The 19,895-nt window shown below is 42.2% G+C and overlaps 2 protein-coding genes and 1 long non-coding RNA gene across 3 annotated transcripts in view; all 3 read right to left on the bottom strand.

Moving 5' to 3' along the window:
* LOC135333670 (uncharacterized) overlaps window positions 1-19,895 on the bottom strand; it is a 99,154-nt gene that overhangs the window by 43,119 nt on the left and 36,140 nt on the right. The window lies entirely within an intron of this gene.
* Window positions 1-19,895, bottom strand: part of LOC135333045 (serine-rich adhesin for platelets-like) — a 60,901-nt gene that overhangs the window by 34,917 nt on the left and 6,089 nt on the right. The window contains exons 8-17 of the mRNA XM_064527978.1: window positions 19,189-19,287; window positions 17,032-17,130; window positions 14,640-14,729; window positions 14,265-14,304; window positions 13,581-13,913; window positions 7,642-12,809; window positions 7,270-7,501; window positions 7,063-7,184; window positions 6,648-6,803; window positions 6,486-6,534 (exon numbers count right to left, since the gene is read on the bottom strand). Of these exons, the coding sequence (XP_064384048.1) occupies window positions 6,486-6,534; window positions 6,648-6,803; window positions 7,063-7,184; window positions 7,270-7,501; window positions 7,642-12,809; window positions 13,581-13,913; window positions 14,265-14,304; window positions 14,640-14,729; window positions 17,032-17,130; window positions 19,189-19,287 (6,388 nt within the window). The remainder of the gene's footprint in view (window positions 1-6,485; window positions 6,535-6,647; window positions 6,804-7,062; window positions 7,185-7,269; window positions 7,502-7,641; window positions 12,810-13,580; window positions 13,914-14,264; window positions 14,305-14,639; window positions 14,730-17,031; window positions 17,131-19,188; window positions 19,288-19,895) is intronic.
* Window positions 1,015-2,084, bottom strand: LOC135334260 (uncharacterized). Its single transcript, XR_010394226.1, has 3 exons — window positions 1,996-2,084; window positions 1,628-1,943; window positions 1,015-1,290 (listed from the first exon to the last, which is right to left on the bottom strand). It is a non-coding gene; the product is annotated as an uncharacterized LOC135334260 (long non-coding RNA).

The raw sequence follows: 19,895 nt of genomic DNA, 5'->3' as shown, positions 1-19,895 counted from the left end.
AGTGGGCGTGGCAGAGGGTGGGCGACGATCCGTACCCATTGTTGTAAAGATTATCCCTTTACCGGTCAAAATGTTGTAATTTTTACAACAACAATCTGGGAGGGAGCGTGCTATCAACTTGTGAATGTTGCATGATATCATAGATTGAAGAGTCTAACTCTTCAATCTATGATGATATTGGATTCTGTGGCAGATTGGATAGTATCATGAATGCGATTATCCTTTGATGTTCTGCTGAGCTGTTCAATTAGGACACTTAAAAAAAAAGGTTTAAAACAAGCTATACAGCATGTAGGACTGAGTAGTATCCATTGGTAGACCTCTGGACTATCTTGGTAGCCATAGAATATTTTCGAAGAGGAAGCAGCAAGCCATTTGTGTACACAGGCACTTCACAAGTGGACACAAGCTCTACAATAGTCTACATGCTTGCTAAGCAGCTTAGTTGACCAGAGTGCAGCTTTTATAAAGGCCACACATACTTCCATCGAGGCAGCAGCAAGGCATAAAATCGATGGTTAGTTTGTGCACAGCCATTGACCCACGCCCATCTCTACAAGCATTAGCCACTTCATTTTTGGGGCGGAGATAACATCAAGCTAATTTGGTGGGTTGGGCTCAGATGCAAACTAAAGTGTTCCAGATTTTCCAGATTGTGTGCGGCTGAACGGTAAAGGGATATACTGTAAAATCTTCAGCAGTTGGCTAAAAATACAGTGATATAATGATATGTGACAGGGCCTAGGAAAACAACCCTTATGGAGCAAACTAATAATGTTCAGTACACTACAAAGTAAAATTTTAGAGCTATTTTAGGATTTTGGTTTTCTTTCATAAGAAGTAACTTCAACATCTCCTCTAACTTAATGCTGATGAAGCAGGAACAAGAGCACATGGTAAAATAATTGCAATAATTTATAGCTAGATCTAGTTAGTTGTTAAGTTGGTAGAGTTTTAGTTAATGCTAGTAAAATAAAGCGTTCAAGAGTTTTAGTTATACACACCAAGTGCTACCAAAAGCCTATTTACTTTAATCTTCGATGGATCTCTCTTTGAGCCAAGAAAAATGATCTCCAGTGCGGTGTAAAACTTAGAACACCCTTCAGTGTACTCCATATTGAAGGCGTAGAAGGTGCTCAAGAGGACCAAAAGTGCTTTCTTTGCAGGTATTGTTGCAATTTTTTCTTTTTCAATCACCAGATCAACTTCATTTATCCTCCCTAGAATATTGCTGCTGGCAACCCAAAGGCATGGCTGTGGGAATGGAACATCCTTCAGTGTTTCACCATCCTGCAAGCAAAGATAAGTTTCGTATCGTTCACAGTATGTTTTTATTGCAGGGACTTATATATCTCACATAAGCCTATAATCAATTCCCCAATTCTTACAAGTTTTTTTTTAGAGTTATAGTATACACGTACAGTATAGCGCGAAAATTTATATTTCGTGGAATGGCCTCTAAAAGCATTTTGTTGCACAATTGCTTACCGGAAGCCACACCTAGCAGATAATTATAATAAAAGAACAATTTTTGTGGACTTAATTTTCGTGTAAAATTGCTAACCCACGAAATCATCGAAATCAAAGCCCTTTTAAAAATTCGCGCTATACAGTATAGTAGTTGAACCTTGGCTAGTATTAGCAATCTTTCATGGGTTGCCTTGTAACGCACGTCGCAAAGCATATAATACAAGCACCATATTTCCAGGATACTGTTACCCTCAGCTGTATAAGAATAAAATGTGGACAAGGAAAGAGCAATTTAGCAAACAATCTTTCTCACCTGTAGCGTAGCTTACATCGTATCTGGCCAACTCAGTTTGCAAATGTTTGTCTGTGTCATATTTCGCGATGTTCAGGATTTTGGGGCATATTTTCTCCCATGTTCTTGTGTAGTGTTCCTGTATCTGAGCACTGACAGCCCGTTCACACTCTTTGACTATCTGAATTCAATGTTACATATTATGGTGTGTATCATCAAGGAAGTACCAGTACCTCGTCAGCATTCTTTAGGGGAGGATATGTGCTTAGGACTGATTGCAGCGTTGGGGAGCTCTTACTCATTATATCCGCTCTCCTGAACGAATATGTTCTAGTCATAAGATCGTCTGTGACCTGCAGCTAGTTTTTTCTTTTCACAGTAATGTCTGTGCATAGCATACAATCAGGCGGGATTTAACATTTACAGGCCGTTGACCTATAAGGACTGTACTGTATACAATGGGAGCATATTAAATATAATAATTATTATAATTATATACTTCTCTGTTCGTCGGCTTGCCGTGTTTATACTCCTGTGCAAGTCTATGGAGGTGGCGTGTAAACGCATGTTTATCTTCGCCTGTGGAAGGTAACGACTTCTGGCATGTGGGAAAGCTCTTTTTTTCTTTATTCCAGACCTTGAGTGGCCACTTCCTCTTTTGTGGTATTTTCTTTTATATTCTATTTTGAGCCGTAGCTCCCTTGCAATGTATTCCTATAAGATTTACACTGATAAACGGTATTCGATTACACGATTTCAACTTACATAATCTGCATTAGCCATTGCTAAAAATGGCCATTTTTTTGCCATTTCTTGTGCCACGTGTCTTAATTCTTCCCCTGTTGGATTGCTCTTGTGCGAAAAGATGGCATCCGCCACACTGGACATTAGTTTTGCCTTTTTAAATCCGTAGAGCTTCCCATCCTTCAGTCCTTGAGCTATCCCTGCCCTGTAGTTGGCGGGCAATGGGAAAGGTCGTAGTAAGGGTGGCTCCTGTTCTCTTTTTACGACTGCATATTTTTGTCGCTTAATGACTGATGGCTATGGTTCTGATCCTAAATCATTAATACATTGGATTTGTATGCTATTATTCTACATGTAGGCCCTCTTAACCATCCTTCAACTGCTATAAACTTTGTTTGGGCTGTCTGGTTCTTTATAATGGTAGTTGTCAAGGCATTTTCACAAATTTGAGTACTGTACTAATTTGTAGCATATTTTGGTCCCAAATTTTGTGAGTTAATGTTCTGCAGGCAGGCCTTCGATCCTAACCACCCTCCAAGTGAGCTGTCTGATTCCTTATACCGGACCCTGCCACACCAATGTGTACTTGGGTACTAAGGTGATAATCACCATTATTGTGTATCACTGTTACAATTCACCAACAAAATGTTAAACAAAATGGTGATGATCACCATTTATTTAGGTAGTGAAAAAAGAGCAATGGTAACAATTTCAGTCTTTTACACTGGTGAAGTAGAAAAATGGTGAAGCTCACCACTCAAATTGGTGACCTTCACCGGGGTGTTTTTACTGATATCGACAAATATACATGCACCATCGCACACAAGAAAAACAGCAGAGGCATACAATAAATACCACCCGACACAATTTAAATCAATGAGTTGCGATGACTGTATTATAAATCTATACATGGAACCCATGCAGCGAACCCATGCAGGGACTCTGGTATTATAGTAGTAGATGCCACATTGTCTGGTAAGCAGAGGTGAGGGCATTTTCACTCAGATGGTTGATATGTTTGCAGCTGTGCGTGCATGGCAACATGGGACTTGGGGTTTTTTCCCTGGTTAAATCCCATGTGCATGGCCCGGGCTGACACAGCTGCACAAACAAGTGAACTGAAACTGCCCGTGACATATGATTATGCTTACCATGCATGCAGACAATGTGGCATCTACTTTTACAATAAGTCATGGTGCACTCTCAACCTATAATTATGTAGTTCATTCTCACTTATTATAGAAAACCTGAAATGTTAGTCTCATAAATCAGCCGAACTTAAAGGACCATCTGAGCACTCTTGATGTATACTGTTGCACACGCTGGAATTCCAGCAGCTCAATCAGATTGAGCTGAAAGCATAAACAAGCCAAGCAGGGGTCGTTGGGCACAGAGTTAGCACCACAGGCAAAACACAAAATAGATTGAAGCACGTTCTTCAGAAAGAGAGATGCCTGCGCTTGACGCTTTGTACAATTAACAAATATGCGCAGGCGTAAGGTCAGGAATTGATTACATTGAAATGACCTCAAGACAAGGGTGCTGATTCATGAGACTACTGGAATGTGTGGTGAATATAATTATATACATAGATTCTGTTGTCACAACTGCCATATTGTTGTTCTATACTATACTGACTGGTATACCCTATGGGGTGTATGTCCTAAGTCACCTTGCTGACTGTTACACGCATACTATAGGTAAGGAGTGACTATCATATAATACAAAACGTCTGGCCCTATAGAAAAATAAACACACATGCAGATGTCGAATCGATGATCTGGTAAAAGTGTACAACGTTGTTCCATGGTATCATGTGCAACAATTAAAGGTGAACAGTACATGCATGTAGCACATGCAGCCGCCTATAACTAAGAGTCTGACATCCCACTGATCTGCTATAGAGTCTAGTGGTAAATTATAAATTAACACATGTCACAACATGTGGTGTTAGTTTCACACATGCACATTTATAGTGTAACCAATACATGGCCAAGACTAGGGAAAACCCCAGGGACTCGTAAGCAGCAGAACAGACTAAATGTCTCATAAACCAGCAGACCAGACAATGTGACCTTAGATTTACACAAGTGCACCTAGAGTGAAGATGTGTTGTGTACATAATATAATTATTATGCTATATATATACATATAACGATTGCTACATAATGTATATATAGGACGCATTTATAGATAGCGCTAGTCAGCCTAACTGTGGCTACTGTTAGCCAGTCAAGGAGCTATAATAAGTTGAGTTGACTGCACTGCTCCTGTGTGACCCGTTTTTTTTTCCTTTAGCAACGTTCTTGGAGCAAGCCAAACAAAAATTCATAGCTGCTAGCTATAGTCAAACGTTCGCGGTTGACCTTTGCATGCATTGGAAAATAATTAGTTTTGAACATAATGACAATTAACATTCCATTGTGCAATGACCTCTGGACTAAAGTGTTCAGACGGACTCTCCGTGGAAGGGCGGCTGATTCATGAGACTACCACAAAATTAAACCAGCTTACTTCCATACTGTTTACATCATCTCCTCTCTTAATTATGGCAGCTTGCACAGCACTCAAGTCACCATCACAGGCAGCAATTCAATGTGTATGTCCATGTTCCTGATGGTAACCCAAAACACGCACGTACTTTGTTTTCCCTTCCTCAAGATCTATTCTTGCCTTCTTAATCTATATTGAAATAATTATTTTGTAAGTTTACCATTTTATTGGTAATGCTTGAACACTTACTAGAATCTATATAGCAATTTCATGCATATTCCTTGGAGTTGCTAGTTGTTTCACAAGATCTTTGAGTTGCCCCGGCCAGCAGCAGGGTGGTACAAGATGTATAAATTATAATTACATTCCTTATTGGATACACTTTACTTCTGCCATCTATACCATTATATATATATCACTCTTCTGGTTTCTTTATAATCATGTCACCAGCCGAGGGTTTGCACTTTAGTGCTCTAGTTTAAGCTAGCATAGATACTATAAATTACAGTATCTTGTGTTTGTTCATTTTTGGTACCCATTAATTTATAGTATCTTGTCATGAATACATGCATGTTTATAATAACAATTATAAATATAGGGTATACATGACTTGTATATAGTTCCACCGAAACAGCTTGTTCTATAGTACAGACGACTTTATTTCAATAACAAAACAATTAATAATTGATGGTTGCTTCCAGGTATAACCTTGGATTGCAGTACATAAATTATGTATTGGGGTTGGAGCTGCTAAGCTATTTGGACCCATGCATGCAGATGACTTCATTAGACTCCAACCAAAATTTTTTTATTTACGATGTAGATTCAAAGCACAAAAAGCTAAGAGTAAAAATTGTAATATAAAAACAGTAAAAGAAGTATAAAACTAAAGCAAAAGCATGCACAACACAATCTCATGCGTATTATAATCATGTCTTTGACAAACTATCTAATTGTGTGACCAAGTCAGTGTGTAGTGGGTTGAGTCTGAGAGTGGAGACAAACTCGTGGTACTTGTGGGGGTGGTGTTTGACCACACTCAGCAGGGTAGTGTACAGTCTGGTGGCCTTCTCTCTCTTGGTCTCATTCAACTCGTTAGTTTTCTCAAGAATGGACACAGTGATGAGCCCAGCTGACAGGAGGTGGAGGGCCAAGGCCTTTGGGTCCTCAGAGAGTGACTGGACTATCTTCTCACTGCAGCTCACCAGCACACTGTAGCCAGCGTTATCTGCAGGAGAGAGGAAATGGTTAGAGCATGATACGCCCACACACTGGAGACCTAAATACATGTAACGTGAACAAATAGACTCAGTACATGTACAATACACTGTATATGGCTGGTAGTACACAATAGGAGGAAGGCATGTTGTAACAGGAGGAATGCGGAATGGAATGGAATATAGAACGACAGATATGAAGAGCAAGCATTAGCTATTTTACGGTTGATACAGTAATACTATACAATATACAAGTTATGGCAGCACACCGTGAGTGAGATGACAAATATCAGGAGAGATGTCGCTGGTAGCTTTTGTCTGTAAAGAGAAATAAAATATTAGCTACTTGCGTTTATAACGTATAGGATAGAACATGTACTGCAACAATTTATACAAAATAAAGCTTTCAATTATAGTCGATAGTTGCCAACCTTAATGGTTGTTGCAATGTCCCCACGAGCAATGGCGGGAGACTCTAGTGCTCTAACAAGGGCAGACCAGGAGGGGGGAGGAGAGGAGCGCTTCACCCAGTGTGTCAGCATGGCCTCAAAGCACGGCTCAATCCATCGATAGTCCTTCTCAAGACTCTGTATTAGTACATACAGTATTAAATACTTATAGTAAGGCCTCAACATTACGTTGCTATAGTAATCTGTTAAATAAGTTGGTACTTCATACAAGACCACATCAAATATACAGAGTCAGCATTGCTATAGATACCTCATTCTTATTTAAATGCTCACTATTCAAATAACCGCAGCAGTCAATTAAATAGTGCACACACATAATTAGGACTACACTGGGAGAATACACTCAAGGTGGAGGGACACATTCTTAAGGTCTCACATTCCTAGTTGCATAGTCAATGTCCAGCTCTTTAGCCAGGCTGTACCAGTCAGAGCGTATCTCTTTGATCAGTTCCTTCACATCTGCAAACAGCCGATCAGTTTCAGAGCTGGAGGTGTCCTCTGTAACAATTAAAATTGTAAATAGATGGTACAGTACACACGTACACGCAATCTGCATACATGCAAGCTCTAACATTATTCTCACCAACACTCTCTTTGAGGCAGTGGTACACGGTAAAGAAATGCTTTTGGTTCTTGGAGATCTCACAACTGATAAAGCCCTCGAAATGATCATTTGACGAGGCCTTAAATTCCAATTCATTTTCTATCCCTTTAATTTTCGGATTTCTCTTCCTCCATTTGAAAGAGAGGCTTGGATCTAGGTCCTCAGCATAGGGCAAGGCAAGGAGAGTAACATAATCTCCCAGGCTGACTTCCTGCACACACAAGTTAATGTTTAATAAAGAGTAAGTACAGATTGGAAACGAAGGTAGAAATGGGGAAAGAGTGAAATTATGTAGGTAAAATTACGATCAAAACTTCTACTCATAACACAGTGCACTGATGGTTTACTTACTTCTGCAAACCAGCATTTTTGGTGAGGACTCAGAGAAACTTCACTGGTGCAGTTAAAGCTGGGATATAATCCAGGTGTGAGGACACAGAGTTTCGTGGCATTTTCATGTCTGCCACAGTAGCAGTCGAAGGCAATGATTGGAGAGAGTAGTGGACTAATGTCCTTCATCACCAACAGGAGGGTTGAGAGGACGTAGGAACAAAGCTGGTGCATCGTATACTTTCGATTCTGTCGAATAATCCGTATCTCGTAGCAATCAACATGAGAAATCAGGGTAACAAAATGCTTGGCAGATTCGTCAATGTGAAAGGAGACGAGGTTTCTCTTTACTGAGGTATCAGCGGCAAGTTTCCATGTCATGCCCAGAATTCCAGTACTCCCCCTTGAGACCAATTCACTGATCATGGCACAGAATACTCCAATGGGAACGTATTGGGGTTTGAATGTGATCTTGATTGGAGAGGGTGTATCAATACCAGTGGGGGGTGGTTTTGTTAGTTCCTCGCGAGATGCACACTTGAGAATAGCGGGGATGAAATATGTCGTTTCAACTTCTTCTGTGGTATGGTCTTCCTCCACTGTTGTGATTTTGGCCAAAAGGTGGGAATGCTCGAGTAGTATGAGCAGCTTCTCAATAGGAATCAACTGGTCTTTCTTCACCCCCTGGTTTTCCTCCGAATGGCATCGAGTGATTGTTTTCAGTAAGAATTGACCCTTGAGTATCCAATTTTTTCTCTCATTATCATTAAACTGAATATTACCCTCTTCAAAATGGAGCTCCAGCAGCGGCTTGACAACGAAAACACTGAGGCTGTTGAATACCACTTGGGGGTTGCAAATGACAAAGTTTCCAAACCAACCATCTTTGTCCTTGATCTCTGGATGATATATCAAAGCTCCAATGTATCGATCCAGGTACCAAACGGTGAATCGAACTTCCTTCTCTGTCATCTTTAACCCCTCGGTACCGATACGAATGCAATCTTCCATAGACACAATGTCATACTCTTTTCTCAGTACAACTCCCAACAAAAGCTGTTGTGGGCGAATTCGAAGCTTGGCATCTTTGAAATAGCTACTAAATATGCCATGAAGATGTTCACGAAGAGGTTCCATATCAGAATCAGTGCCTTCATAGTTGTCGACTGCTATGAACTTCTTGTCTTTTGGATTTGAAAGTAATTTCTCAAACTTGCTGGTAATCTTGGTCACAGCTTCGTTTTTCTCTGTCAACTTTTGCTCTAAGCGGTCTTGGACATCTTTCTTGAAAGTGTCTGAGTTGAGGTGTTGGCTGACTGTTTGCTCAATGGCAGCCATGTCATCTGCACTGACGTTAGCATGCTCATCACTCTTCTGTTGATTCAAAACGTTCCGAATTGCTTTTTTTTTTTCGTGTTCATTTAGGCTCTTGTCGGCAGTGGTACTATCGCTCTTGCTGGCAGTGGTACTATCGCTCTTGTCGACAGTGGTACTATCGCTCTTGCTGGCAGTGGTGCTATCGCTTCTGCTAGCAGTGGTGCTATCGCTCTTGCTGGCAGTGGTACTATCGCTCTTGTCGGCAGTGGTACTATCGCTCTTGCTGGCAGTGGCCTTGCTGGCTGTGGTACTATCGCTCTTGCTGGCAGTGGTACTATTGCTCTTGTCGGCTGTGGTACTATCGCTCTTGTCGGCAGTGGTGCTATCACTCTTGCTGGCAGTGGTGCTATCGCTCTTGTCGGCAGTGGTACTATCGCTCTTGCTGGCAGTGGTGCTATCGCTCTTGCTGGCAGTGGTGCTATTGCTCTTGCTGGCAGTGGTGCTATCGCTCTTGTCGGCAGTGGTGCTATCGCTCCTGCTGGCAGTGGTGCTATCGCTCTTGCTGGAAGTGGTACTATCGCTCTTGTCGGCAGTGGTACTATCGCTCTTGCTGGCAATGGTCTTGCTGGCTGTGGTACTATCGCTCTTGCTGGCAGTGGTGCTATCGCTTTTGTCGGCAGTGGTACTATCGCTCTTGTCGGCAGTGGTACTATCGCTCTTGCTGGCAGTGGCACTATCGCTCTTGTCGGCAATGGTGCTATCGCTCTTGCTGGAAGTGGCCTTGCTGGCTGTGGTACTATCGCTCTTGCTGGCAGTGGTACTATTGCTCTTGTCGGCTGTGGTACTATCACTCTTGTCGGCAGTGGTGCTATCGCTTTTGCTGGCAGTGGTGTTATCGCTCTTGTCGGCAGTGGTACTATCGCTCTTGCTGGCAGTGGTGCTATTGCTCTTGCTGGCAGTGGTGCTATCGCTCTTGTCGGCAGTGGTGCTATCGCTCCTGCTGGCAGTGGTGCTATCGCTCCTGCTGGCAGTGGTGCTATCGCTCTTGCTGGAAGTGGTACTATCGCTCTTGTCGGCAGTGGTACTATCGCTCTTGCTGGCAATGGTCTTGCTGGCTGTGGTACTATCGCTCTTGCTGGCAGTGGTGCTATCGCTCTTGTCGGCAGTGGTACTATCGCTCTTGTCGGCAGTGGTACTATCGCTCTTGCTGGCAGTGGCACTATCGCTCTTGTCGGCAATGGTGCTATCGCTCTTGCTGGCAGTGGCCTTGCTGGCTGTGGTACTATCGCTCTTGCTGACAGTGGTACTATTGCTCTTGTCGGCTGTGGTACTATCACTCTTGTCGGCAGTGGTGCTATCGCTTTTGCTGGCAGTGGTGCTATCGCTCTTGTCGGCAGTGGTACTATCGCTCTTGCTGGCAGTAGTGCTATCGCTCCTGCTGGCAGTGGTGCTATCGCTCCTGCTGGCAGTGGTGCTATCGCTCTTGCTGGTAGTGGTGCTATCGCTCTTGTCGGCAGTGGTACTATCGCTCTTGCTGGCAGTGGTCTTGCTGGCTGTGGTACTATCGCTCTTGCTGGCAGTGGTGCTATCGCTCTTGTCGGCAGTGGTACTATCGCTCTTGCTGGCAGTGGTCTTGCTGGCTGTGGTACTATTGCTCTTGCTGGCAGTAGTGCTATCGCTCTTGCTGGCAGTGGTCTTGCTGGCTGTGTTACTATCGCTCTTGCTGGCAGTGGTACTATCGCTCTTGTCGGTTGTGGTACTATCGCTCTTGCTGGCAGTGGTACTATCGCTCTTGTCGGCAGTGGTACTATCGCTCTTGTCAGCTGTGGTACTATCGCTCTTGCTGGCAGTGGTACTATTGCTCTTGTCGGCTGTGGTACTATTGCTCTTGTCGGCAGTGGTACTATCGCTCTTGCTGGCAGTGGTACTATCGCTCTTGCTGTCAGTGGTACTATGGCTCTTGCTGGCAGTGGTACCATTGCTCTTGTCAACTGTGGTACTATCGCTCTTGCTGGCAGTGGTACTATCGCTCTTGTCAGCTGTGGTACTATCGCTCTTGCTGGCAGTGCTACTATCGCTCTTGTCAGCTGTGGTACTATCGCTCTTGCTGGCAGTGGTACTATCGCTCTTGCTGGCAGTGGTACTATCGCTCTTGCTGGCAGTGGTGCTATCGCTCTTGTCAGCTGTGGTACTATCGCTCTTGCTGGCAGTGGTACTATCGCTCTTGCTGGCAGTGGTACCATTGCTCTTGTCAACTGTGGTACTATCGCTCTTGCTGGCAGTGGTACTATCGCTCTTGTCAGCTGTGGTACTATCGCTCTTGCTGGCAGTGCTACTATCGCTCTTGTCAGCTGTGGTACTATCGCTCTTGCTGGCAGTGGTACTATCGCTCTTGCTGGCAGTGGTACTATCGCTCTTGCTGGCAGTGGTGCTATCGCTCTTGTCAGCTGTGGTACTATCGCTCTTGCTGGCAGTGGTACTATCGCTCTTGCTGGCAGTGGTACCATTGCTCTTGTCAACTGTGGTACTATCGCTCTTGCTGGCAGTGGTACTATCGCTCTTGTCAGCTGTGGTACTATCGCTCTTGCTGGCAGTGCTACTATCGCTCTTGTCAGCTGTGGTACTATCGCTCTTGCTGGCAGTGGTACTATCGCTCTTGCTGGCAGTGGTACTATCGCTCTTGCTGGCAGTGGTGCTATCGCTCTTGTCAGCTGTGGTACTATCGCTCTTGCTGGCAGTGGTACTATCGCTCTTGCTGGTAGTGGTGCTATCGCTCTTGTCAGCTGTGGTGCTATCGCTCTTGCTGGCAGTGGTACTATTGCTCTTGTCGGCTGTGGTACTATCACTCTTGCTGGCAGTGGTACTATTGCTCTTGCTGGCAGTGGTACTATCGCTTTTGCTGAGAGCTTTTGTGGAGGCAAAACATTTCTCGTACAGGAGATCGACTTTGATTTGCATTGCCAGTTCATCCTTGAAAGTACCTATGAGGGTAGCAACAGGCTTAGCAGAGCCTAGATTGCCCAGTTTACTACACTGCTCTCTGTCAATGTCCGAGTCAATCTTGGTATGGTAGTTGATAGCTGACAGGATTTGAGAGAGCGTTTCTCTGCTTGTGTACGTTGAATCGTACGGTGTGATCTTGTCCTTTCCTCGTTCGTAGGAGACTTGACACATGTCATCGAGGTCTTTGTCCAGTCGAAAGAATACTAGGAAAATCCCTGCGCCTTTGCTTAGAAAAGGAAACATCTCCACGAATCCAGGCTGCCCACCTATATCGATCAGATTGAGTAGGACTTTGTTCAGCAGCTCTTTAGTGTACTCTCCTGAACCCACAATGCTCCGGAGTCTCGAGACAACCTTTCCAACATCTACAGTGGTCACTTTCACAACCTTTTCCGGTGGTTCTGGTGTTGGTGACACTGTTTCTTTGGGTACAGTAGCAGCTTCATCGATCTTGAGTTGAGTTAGCTTCTTTGGGTCAGTGGTTTCTTTTTTGGGCTGTTCCTTAGGTGTACTAGTATTGCTGACAGTGCTGTCTTCAATAGGTTCACAGGACATAAGGTAAGAGAAGATAAACTGTGTTTCTTCCTCTAGACTTGAAGATGCTTTGAATTCAAGCTTTGTTCCAGATTTGTCCACAAAGGCCAATACTTGTTCACACTCGACTAGTAATGTACTGCAACGTTTCCTTTGATCTTCAGGCAGCAAAGACAGGTTAGTGATGGATCCAACAAGCCGCTGTCGAGTGGTCGTTTTTCCAAGACCCGAGGGACCAATGAAGTGTGTCTTGAGGTAGTGTAGCTCTATAGTACCACTTTTGTCGGCCATCAGCTCATCCAGTTTTTTTAAGTAGGTTCGGTTTTGAATATTGACTGTAAAAAAGTAAACAATCGGTTATACAAGATAAAATAATTATTGAACCAAAGTAGTGGTAAATAATTATTATTTATGTGGCACATTTTGTATCAAAACTGAAGTCCGATTGATGAAAGCACCGCAGGTGCCAAAGCTACATAACATAAAACTACTAATAGCTAGCTTTTATACACACATTGATTATAATTATCATAATGAACATTTTTAATTTGCTGCGCAGAATACACAATCACAGGGAAACTCAAATAGTGGGTAATGATCCACGATGATTGTTGTTAAAAACGATTGATACAAGTCTAAAATTATTGGCTGCAAGTCAGCAGTCTCTTCTCACTCTTGCAGCTAGCATTCTAGTGCAGAGATAACTAATATTATAAGTAGAGTAGCAACACTCGGTGAATAAGTTTTGCTACGGACTCTTCTGAAAAGGCTGCAATGGCGAAGCTTTATTTTGCAAATCCACAAATACAAATCCAAGAAAACATTAGAAGCCTATAGAAACTCTTCTTGCTGATTCTTGAGCAGCTCTAACAGTCTACACACAAGCACACTACCCTATATACCTCGCTTGTACTCAACAGTGCGGGACGTGTACAAGCATGCATGCATGATGGTCACAATCTGTAGGGATTGTCTTCTCTGTTGTGATTTCAATCTTAATACCGGTAATTATGGATATGAGTCGAATAGCTACTTAGTAGAGGGCTTAGGCGGAGGGTGGTTATCACCTGACATGTAGTAACATGTGTACATGCATGTATACTTACGTTTGGTCAATTGCTGACAGACTTGATGAGCTGTGTCTCCTTTCCTCAATCTCAGTGCGATATCCAGTAGAGCTCTGTAAGTTGCTTGAAAAGGATTGTGTTGTTTCCAGATTTGCAAGCACTTCATCATGGCTGCTTGAGTTCCACGTGATTGGTTCACATCGGCTTGTTCAGCAATAGCTAGCCCCATTGCAGTTGAATAAAGTTCCACATCATCAAAACATAAGGCCAATTCGGGAGTATCGGGAACCTCTATTTCACTGTCGAGTTGCTCGTCAGTCAGATTGTATTGCTCTACTAGTTCTTGAAGAGTGACTCGTTTAGCGGATGGTCCTATAATTATACATTGATTAGTGGCATGAACAATTACCATAACACCAAAGCAGCTAAGCTTATACATACTCAATGTTGGAGACATACTGATGGTAAGATATGGGGCAGGTGAATTATCTGCAGTATAGAAATTATGCCTATTAAGTAAGTAAATTATTATATTCTTTTGCAGAATGAGTAACTGAGTCTGAGTTTGGTAAATTACCAGCTGACGTAAGCTAGTTCAGATTATAGTGATACTAGAACTGTGTTTGGTATATACAGTAGGGTCACTGTACTTTATATTGACCGCTACTGTAGAACACTTCCACACACAATATTATAGTTATAGCCTTGTTCCTGCTGACATACCTAATTTAGAAGACACCTCTTCTCTGACTGTATCATGGCCCTGTGAAGAGCAATACAATATAATACACATTCCACACTTCAATTATCCATGCAATGAACGTCTATATTAGTACACCTATAGCTTGAATGCTAACAACACCTCTCAATCATCACCACAGATACTAACATGAGCCACAACAAAATATACAATCTAGGCTATAATGAACTCTTGGTGAAAGGAAAACACTTCTAATAATTGATTAATGTGTTTTTAATTAATGTTACAGTAATTGTAATTCAGGAAGAACTAACTAAAACACTTATGATCAATGCAGAGGAGGCTAATTGTACCTCCTCTGTGATCAGTGTATGCATTATTGAGGTATATGGACTCACATGTGACTTAGCAGCTTCCTCCAACAGCTTTATTACTGAAGGGTTAGGGCGATATGATTTCTTGGCCATCATCAGAGCAGTCTCTCCATCCTGTGATGATGATCATATGAAGGGATGAGACGTACATTGTAAGAGGTAAAAGTGGTCTAATGCGTATGACATGTACTTTGCTGACAGAGCAATACTGGCAATGGTAATTGCACATTAAGAGTTAAGACAAATGACAGCTCTGTTCAGTCATCAACTACTGTAAGAGGTATAGATACATGTATAAAGCTGTTTGTTAAGTATAACTACGCAACTATGTACTCTATAAAGTACATGTGCTCACTTTATTAGTGCAAAGAGGGGAAGCCCCTGATCATGATATAATGTGTGTATAAAGCTATTATCGTATATCTTCTAATTTATCGGACAGCAAAAAATAATTATTTGGAAATTGTCCGGGTATAATTATGCCTCAAGGCGTAGCCGCACAAGGGATACGGTAAAGCTGACTGTGTGTGTGTGTGTGTGTGTGTGTGTGTGTGTGTGCATGTGTGTGTCTGTTCCAGCTGTAACTGTTGCAATGCGACAAAAGCTAACAGCTTCTATAGGCTTCTAGCCACGTTCTCTTGGATTTTGATTCGTGGATTAGTAAACTAAAGCTTCTTTCTCGAGTTATGGCTAGTTTGACTCACATTGAAGGCCTCTTCAGAATCTTTCATAGCATCATCTGTCCGCACAAACTTTCTATTCAACATATGAGTTAGCCTTGCACTAAAGCGCTAGCTTTTGTTAGCTACAATACTCAGAAAATATCTGTTAAAAAACAGCTAGCTAGCTAGCTAGTTGGACTCCGGTGCCAAGTGGTTGGACTCCGCCCAACTAGCTAGCTAGCAGTGCAGTAGCCATTTGTGAAATTGGACACACCCTTTAATTATTCCTGTGGATGTAATGCGCATGCGCGCTCATTCCCCACGTGTGAGAAAATAATATCCAAGATCCAGATCCAGATCCTCCTGGCAGAATCATCTTTGTCTTGAGGGCCTGGTAAGCCACAAAACACTACCATAATTTTAACAATATAGATAACAATATGCATGTACACAGGTCTTTTCTTCTTAGATATTATAATATACACTGAACTACAGATCCTGGAAGAATCAATTTTCTTCTTTCTTGAGGTCCTGGTAAGCTACATAATACAATAAATAACAACAATAGATGCATGTAAATAAGTCTTTTCTTCTCAGTGACTTTATATAGATAAGCTAACTTTAATATAATAGAAACTAATATAACACTCTAATACTTTTGAGCGAAAGCAAAAACATGGCGAGAGGCATTAGCACAGCGCCAGCTTGAACACTAGTTGGAACAGATTTTTTATAGAGCATGCGAAGTGTCCGGAATAATTAGAACAAGTAAGCAGCTGCATGCGAGCTAGCTAAGTTTATAGAACAGGGTACGACTGAATAGTTGCACTATATAGCTATCTAAAACTAGCTACTCAAAGCTATCTAACTGCAGCACTCCAAGTCTTACTTGTTGTCTATGAATGGTAACTCAACTTTTCAAGGTATTGTCCGGATATTTAGAACAAATGTAATATTAAAGTACTGGAGTGTCCGTTGTATTATAGAACAACGAAAATTGCCCAAAAGAGTGTCTGGGGTAATTAGACGTGTCTGATAATGTAGCTTTGGCATCTACACCGAGGCATCAGCACCTGCGGTGTTTTCATTCTACTATGAACACTTTTGTATACAGCAGTGAATTTTACTTAAAAAAAGGTCATCACTTTTCCTCACCAATCAGCATGCGGCACAATATCGGCGACCATTACCAGGAAACGATCATGCAATTAATTTCAAGAATGACCACCATTATACCTACCCAGCTACAAAAAGTGGTCAGGCCAAAACCTGACCGCTTGGTACGGCCTTGCATAAATAAAGTAAAGGAACGGGATTGCCAATGAGTAAAAAATGCGCGCGGCACAATATCGGCGACCATTACCAGGAAATGATCATGCAATTTCAAGAATGACCACCATTACCTACCCAGCTACAAAAAGTGGTCAGGCCAAAACCTGACCGCTTGATACGGCCTTGCATAAATAAAGTAAAGGAACGGGATTGCCAATGAGCAAAAAATGCGCAACTACCCATGATGCGCTTTGTTGTTAGAATGTAATTCATCTTTTGTAGCCTTTATTTAAACAATAAATGCCAGCCACCTCAATGAATGTACATACAAATTAAGGACATGCAGTACGACACACTAGTAGATCATGTCAATGTTAGTGCCTTAGGAATCTCATAGGAACCACACAACCATCACTAGTACATGATGTGATGGTCACGGACATGCTGCCTATAGACACATCAGTTTAGTATCAGATACTCACCTTGTTAGCCAGGTCTATCACGGCTCCTGAGGAGAGTAGCTCTTTAGCACAGTCAGTGTGACCTCCATAGGCTGCCCACAAGAGTGGAGTCCACCCATCCTACAAAAGTGAGAGCATACAGTAACTTTTGACAACACATTTGTGTGATAGACCATAAATTAAGTAAAGGAAAGGGGTTGGCATTATTTACTATAATAGAGTGGTTGCATTTGACGTCATCCACCCACGTACGAAAGTACATAACACTAACTCTAACCTTTCAGCAAGCTACATGTAGCAATTGAGTGACAGCAGATTAAAATCCACACAAACCAAAATAATGAGTCAATCCAATCAATTCCATGGAATTCTTGTCAACAATTATTCAACATAGAGGTGGTTTTAAGGCAATGTCCATTATAATTGTACGTACATGCAAATAATACCTAAATGCTAATAATTCCAGCGTGTTGCCTATAGACACATCAGTTTACTCACCTTGTCAGCCAGGTCTATCACGGCTCCTGAGGAGAGCAGCTCTTTAGCACAGTCAGTGTGACCTTTACTGGCTGCCTTCATGAGTGGAGTCAACCCACCCTACAGCATACAGTAACTTTTGACAACACATAATTATGTGTGATAGACCATAACAGGGGCATAGCAAGCAAGTTTAAAGTGGTCAGGCCAACTTACAATTAAAGGTCAACTGTTTTTATGCCTCGGTGCGCATGCGCAAGCAAGGGATACGATAGTGTGTGTGTGCATGTGTGTGTGTGTCTGTGTAGACCGCTACAGCTGCGAGCAAGAGTTTCTATGCTTCTAGTCATGTTCTCTTGGATTTGCAAAATAAAGCTTCGTTCTCGAGTTATGCCTATAGTTTTGCTTACTTGGAATGCCATTGCAGCCTTTTCAGAAGAGCACGTAGCCAAACTTGTTTACCGAGTGTTGCTACTCTACTTAGTACTTAGCTCTGCACTAGAACGCTAGCTATTGGTAGCTGCTGATGATGCAGCAATTAATTTTAGACTTTGGCATCGATCGTTTTTAACAACAATCGTGGTCGATCATTATCCACTCTTTGAGTTTGCATGCAGCAAAATTAATTAATGCAAAATGTTCATCATGATATAATGTGTGTATAAAAACTATTAGCAGCTTTATGTTATGTAGCTTTGGCATCTCCACCGAGGCATCAGCACCTGCGGTGCTTTCATTCTACTATGAACACTTTTGATACAGCGGTGAATTTTACCTAAAAGAAGGTCATAACTTTTTCTCACCAATCAGCACAATATCGGCGACCATTACCAGGAAACGATCATGCAATTTCAAGAATGACCACCATTACCTACCCAGCTACAAAAAGTGGTCAGGCCAAAACCTGACCGCTTGCTACGGCCTTGTATAAATAAAGTAAAGGAACGGGATTGCCAATGAGCAAAAAATGCGCAACTACCCATGATGCGCTTGGTTGTTAGAATGTATAACTTTAATTCGTCTTTTGTAGCCTCTATTTAAACAATAAATACCGGCCACCTCAATGAATGTACATACAAATTAAGGACATGCAGTACGACACACTAGTAGATCATGTCAATGTTAGTGCCTTAGGGATCTCATAGGGACCACACAACCATCACTAGTAAAGGATGTGATGGTCACGAACATGCTGCCTATAGACACATCAGTTTAGTATCAGATACTCACCTTGTTAGCCAGGTCCACCACGGCTCCTGAGGAGAGCAGCTCTTTAGCACAGTCAGTGTGACCTCCATAGGCTGCCCACAACAGTGGAGTCCACCCATCCTACAAAAGTGAGAGCATACAGTAACTTTTGACAACACATCTGTGTGATAGACCATAAAGAAGGTAAAGGAAAGGGGTTGGCAATATTTACTATAATAGAGTGGGTGCCTCTGACGTCATCCACCCACGTACGAAATTACATAACACTAACTATAACCTTTCAGCAAGCGAGCAGTTGAGTGACGGCAGATTAAAATCCACACAAACCAAAATAATGAGTCAATCCAATCAATTCCATGGAATTCTTGTCAACAATTATTCAACATAGAGGTGGTTTTAAGGCAATGTCCATTATAATTGTACGTACATGCAAATAATACCTAAATGCTAATAATTCCAGCGTGTTGCCTATAGACACATCAGTTTACTCACCTTGTCAGCCAGGTCCACCACGGCTCCTGAGGAGAGCAGCTCTTTAGCACAGTCAGTGTGACCTTTACTGGCTGCCTCCATGAGTGGAGTCAACCCATCCTACAGCATACAGTAACTTTTGACAACACATAATTATGTGTGATAGACCATAACAGGGGCATAGCAAGCAAGTTTAAAGTGGTCAGGCCAACTTACAATTAAAGGTCAACTGTTTTTATGGCTCAGTGCGCATGCGCAAGCAAGGGATACGGTATAGTGTGTGTGTGTGCATGTGTGTGTGTGTGTGTGTGTGTGTGTGTGTGTCTGTGTCTGTGTGTGTCTGTGTAGACCGCTACAGCTGCTCAAGGATGAATCAAGTGCAAGTAAGAGTTTCTATAGGTTTCTAGTCATGTTCTCTTGGATTTGCAAAATAAAGCTTCGTTCTCGAGTTATGCCTATAGTTTTGCTTACTTGGAATGCCATTGCAGCCTTTTCAGAAGAGCATGTAGCCAAACTTGTTTACCGAGTGTTGCTACTCTACTTAGTACTTAGCTCTGCACTAGAACGCTAGCTATTGGTAGCTGCTGATGATGCAGCAATTAATTTTAGACTTTCATTCTACTTTGAACACTTTTGTATACAGCAGTGAATTTTACCTAAAAAAAGGTCATAACTTTTCCTCACCAATCAGCACAATATCGGTGACCATTACCAGGAAACTATCATGC

This window comes from Halichondria panicea, chromosome 3 (assembly GCF_963675165.1).
Source record: "Halichondria panicea chromosome 3, odHalPani1.1, whole genome shotgun sequence".
NCBI classification, from domain to species: domain Eukaryota; kingdom Metazoa; phylum Porifera; class Demospongiae; order Suberitida; family Halichondriidae; genus Halichondria; species Halichondria panicea.
Note: the sequence above shows the minus strand (reverse complement) of the source record. Positions and strands in the feature narration are given on the sequence as shown.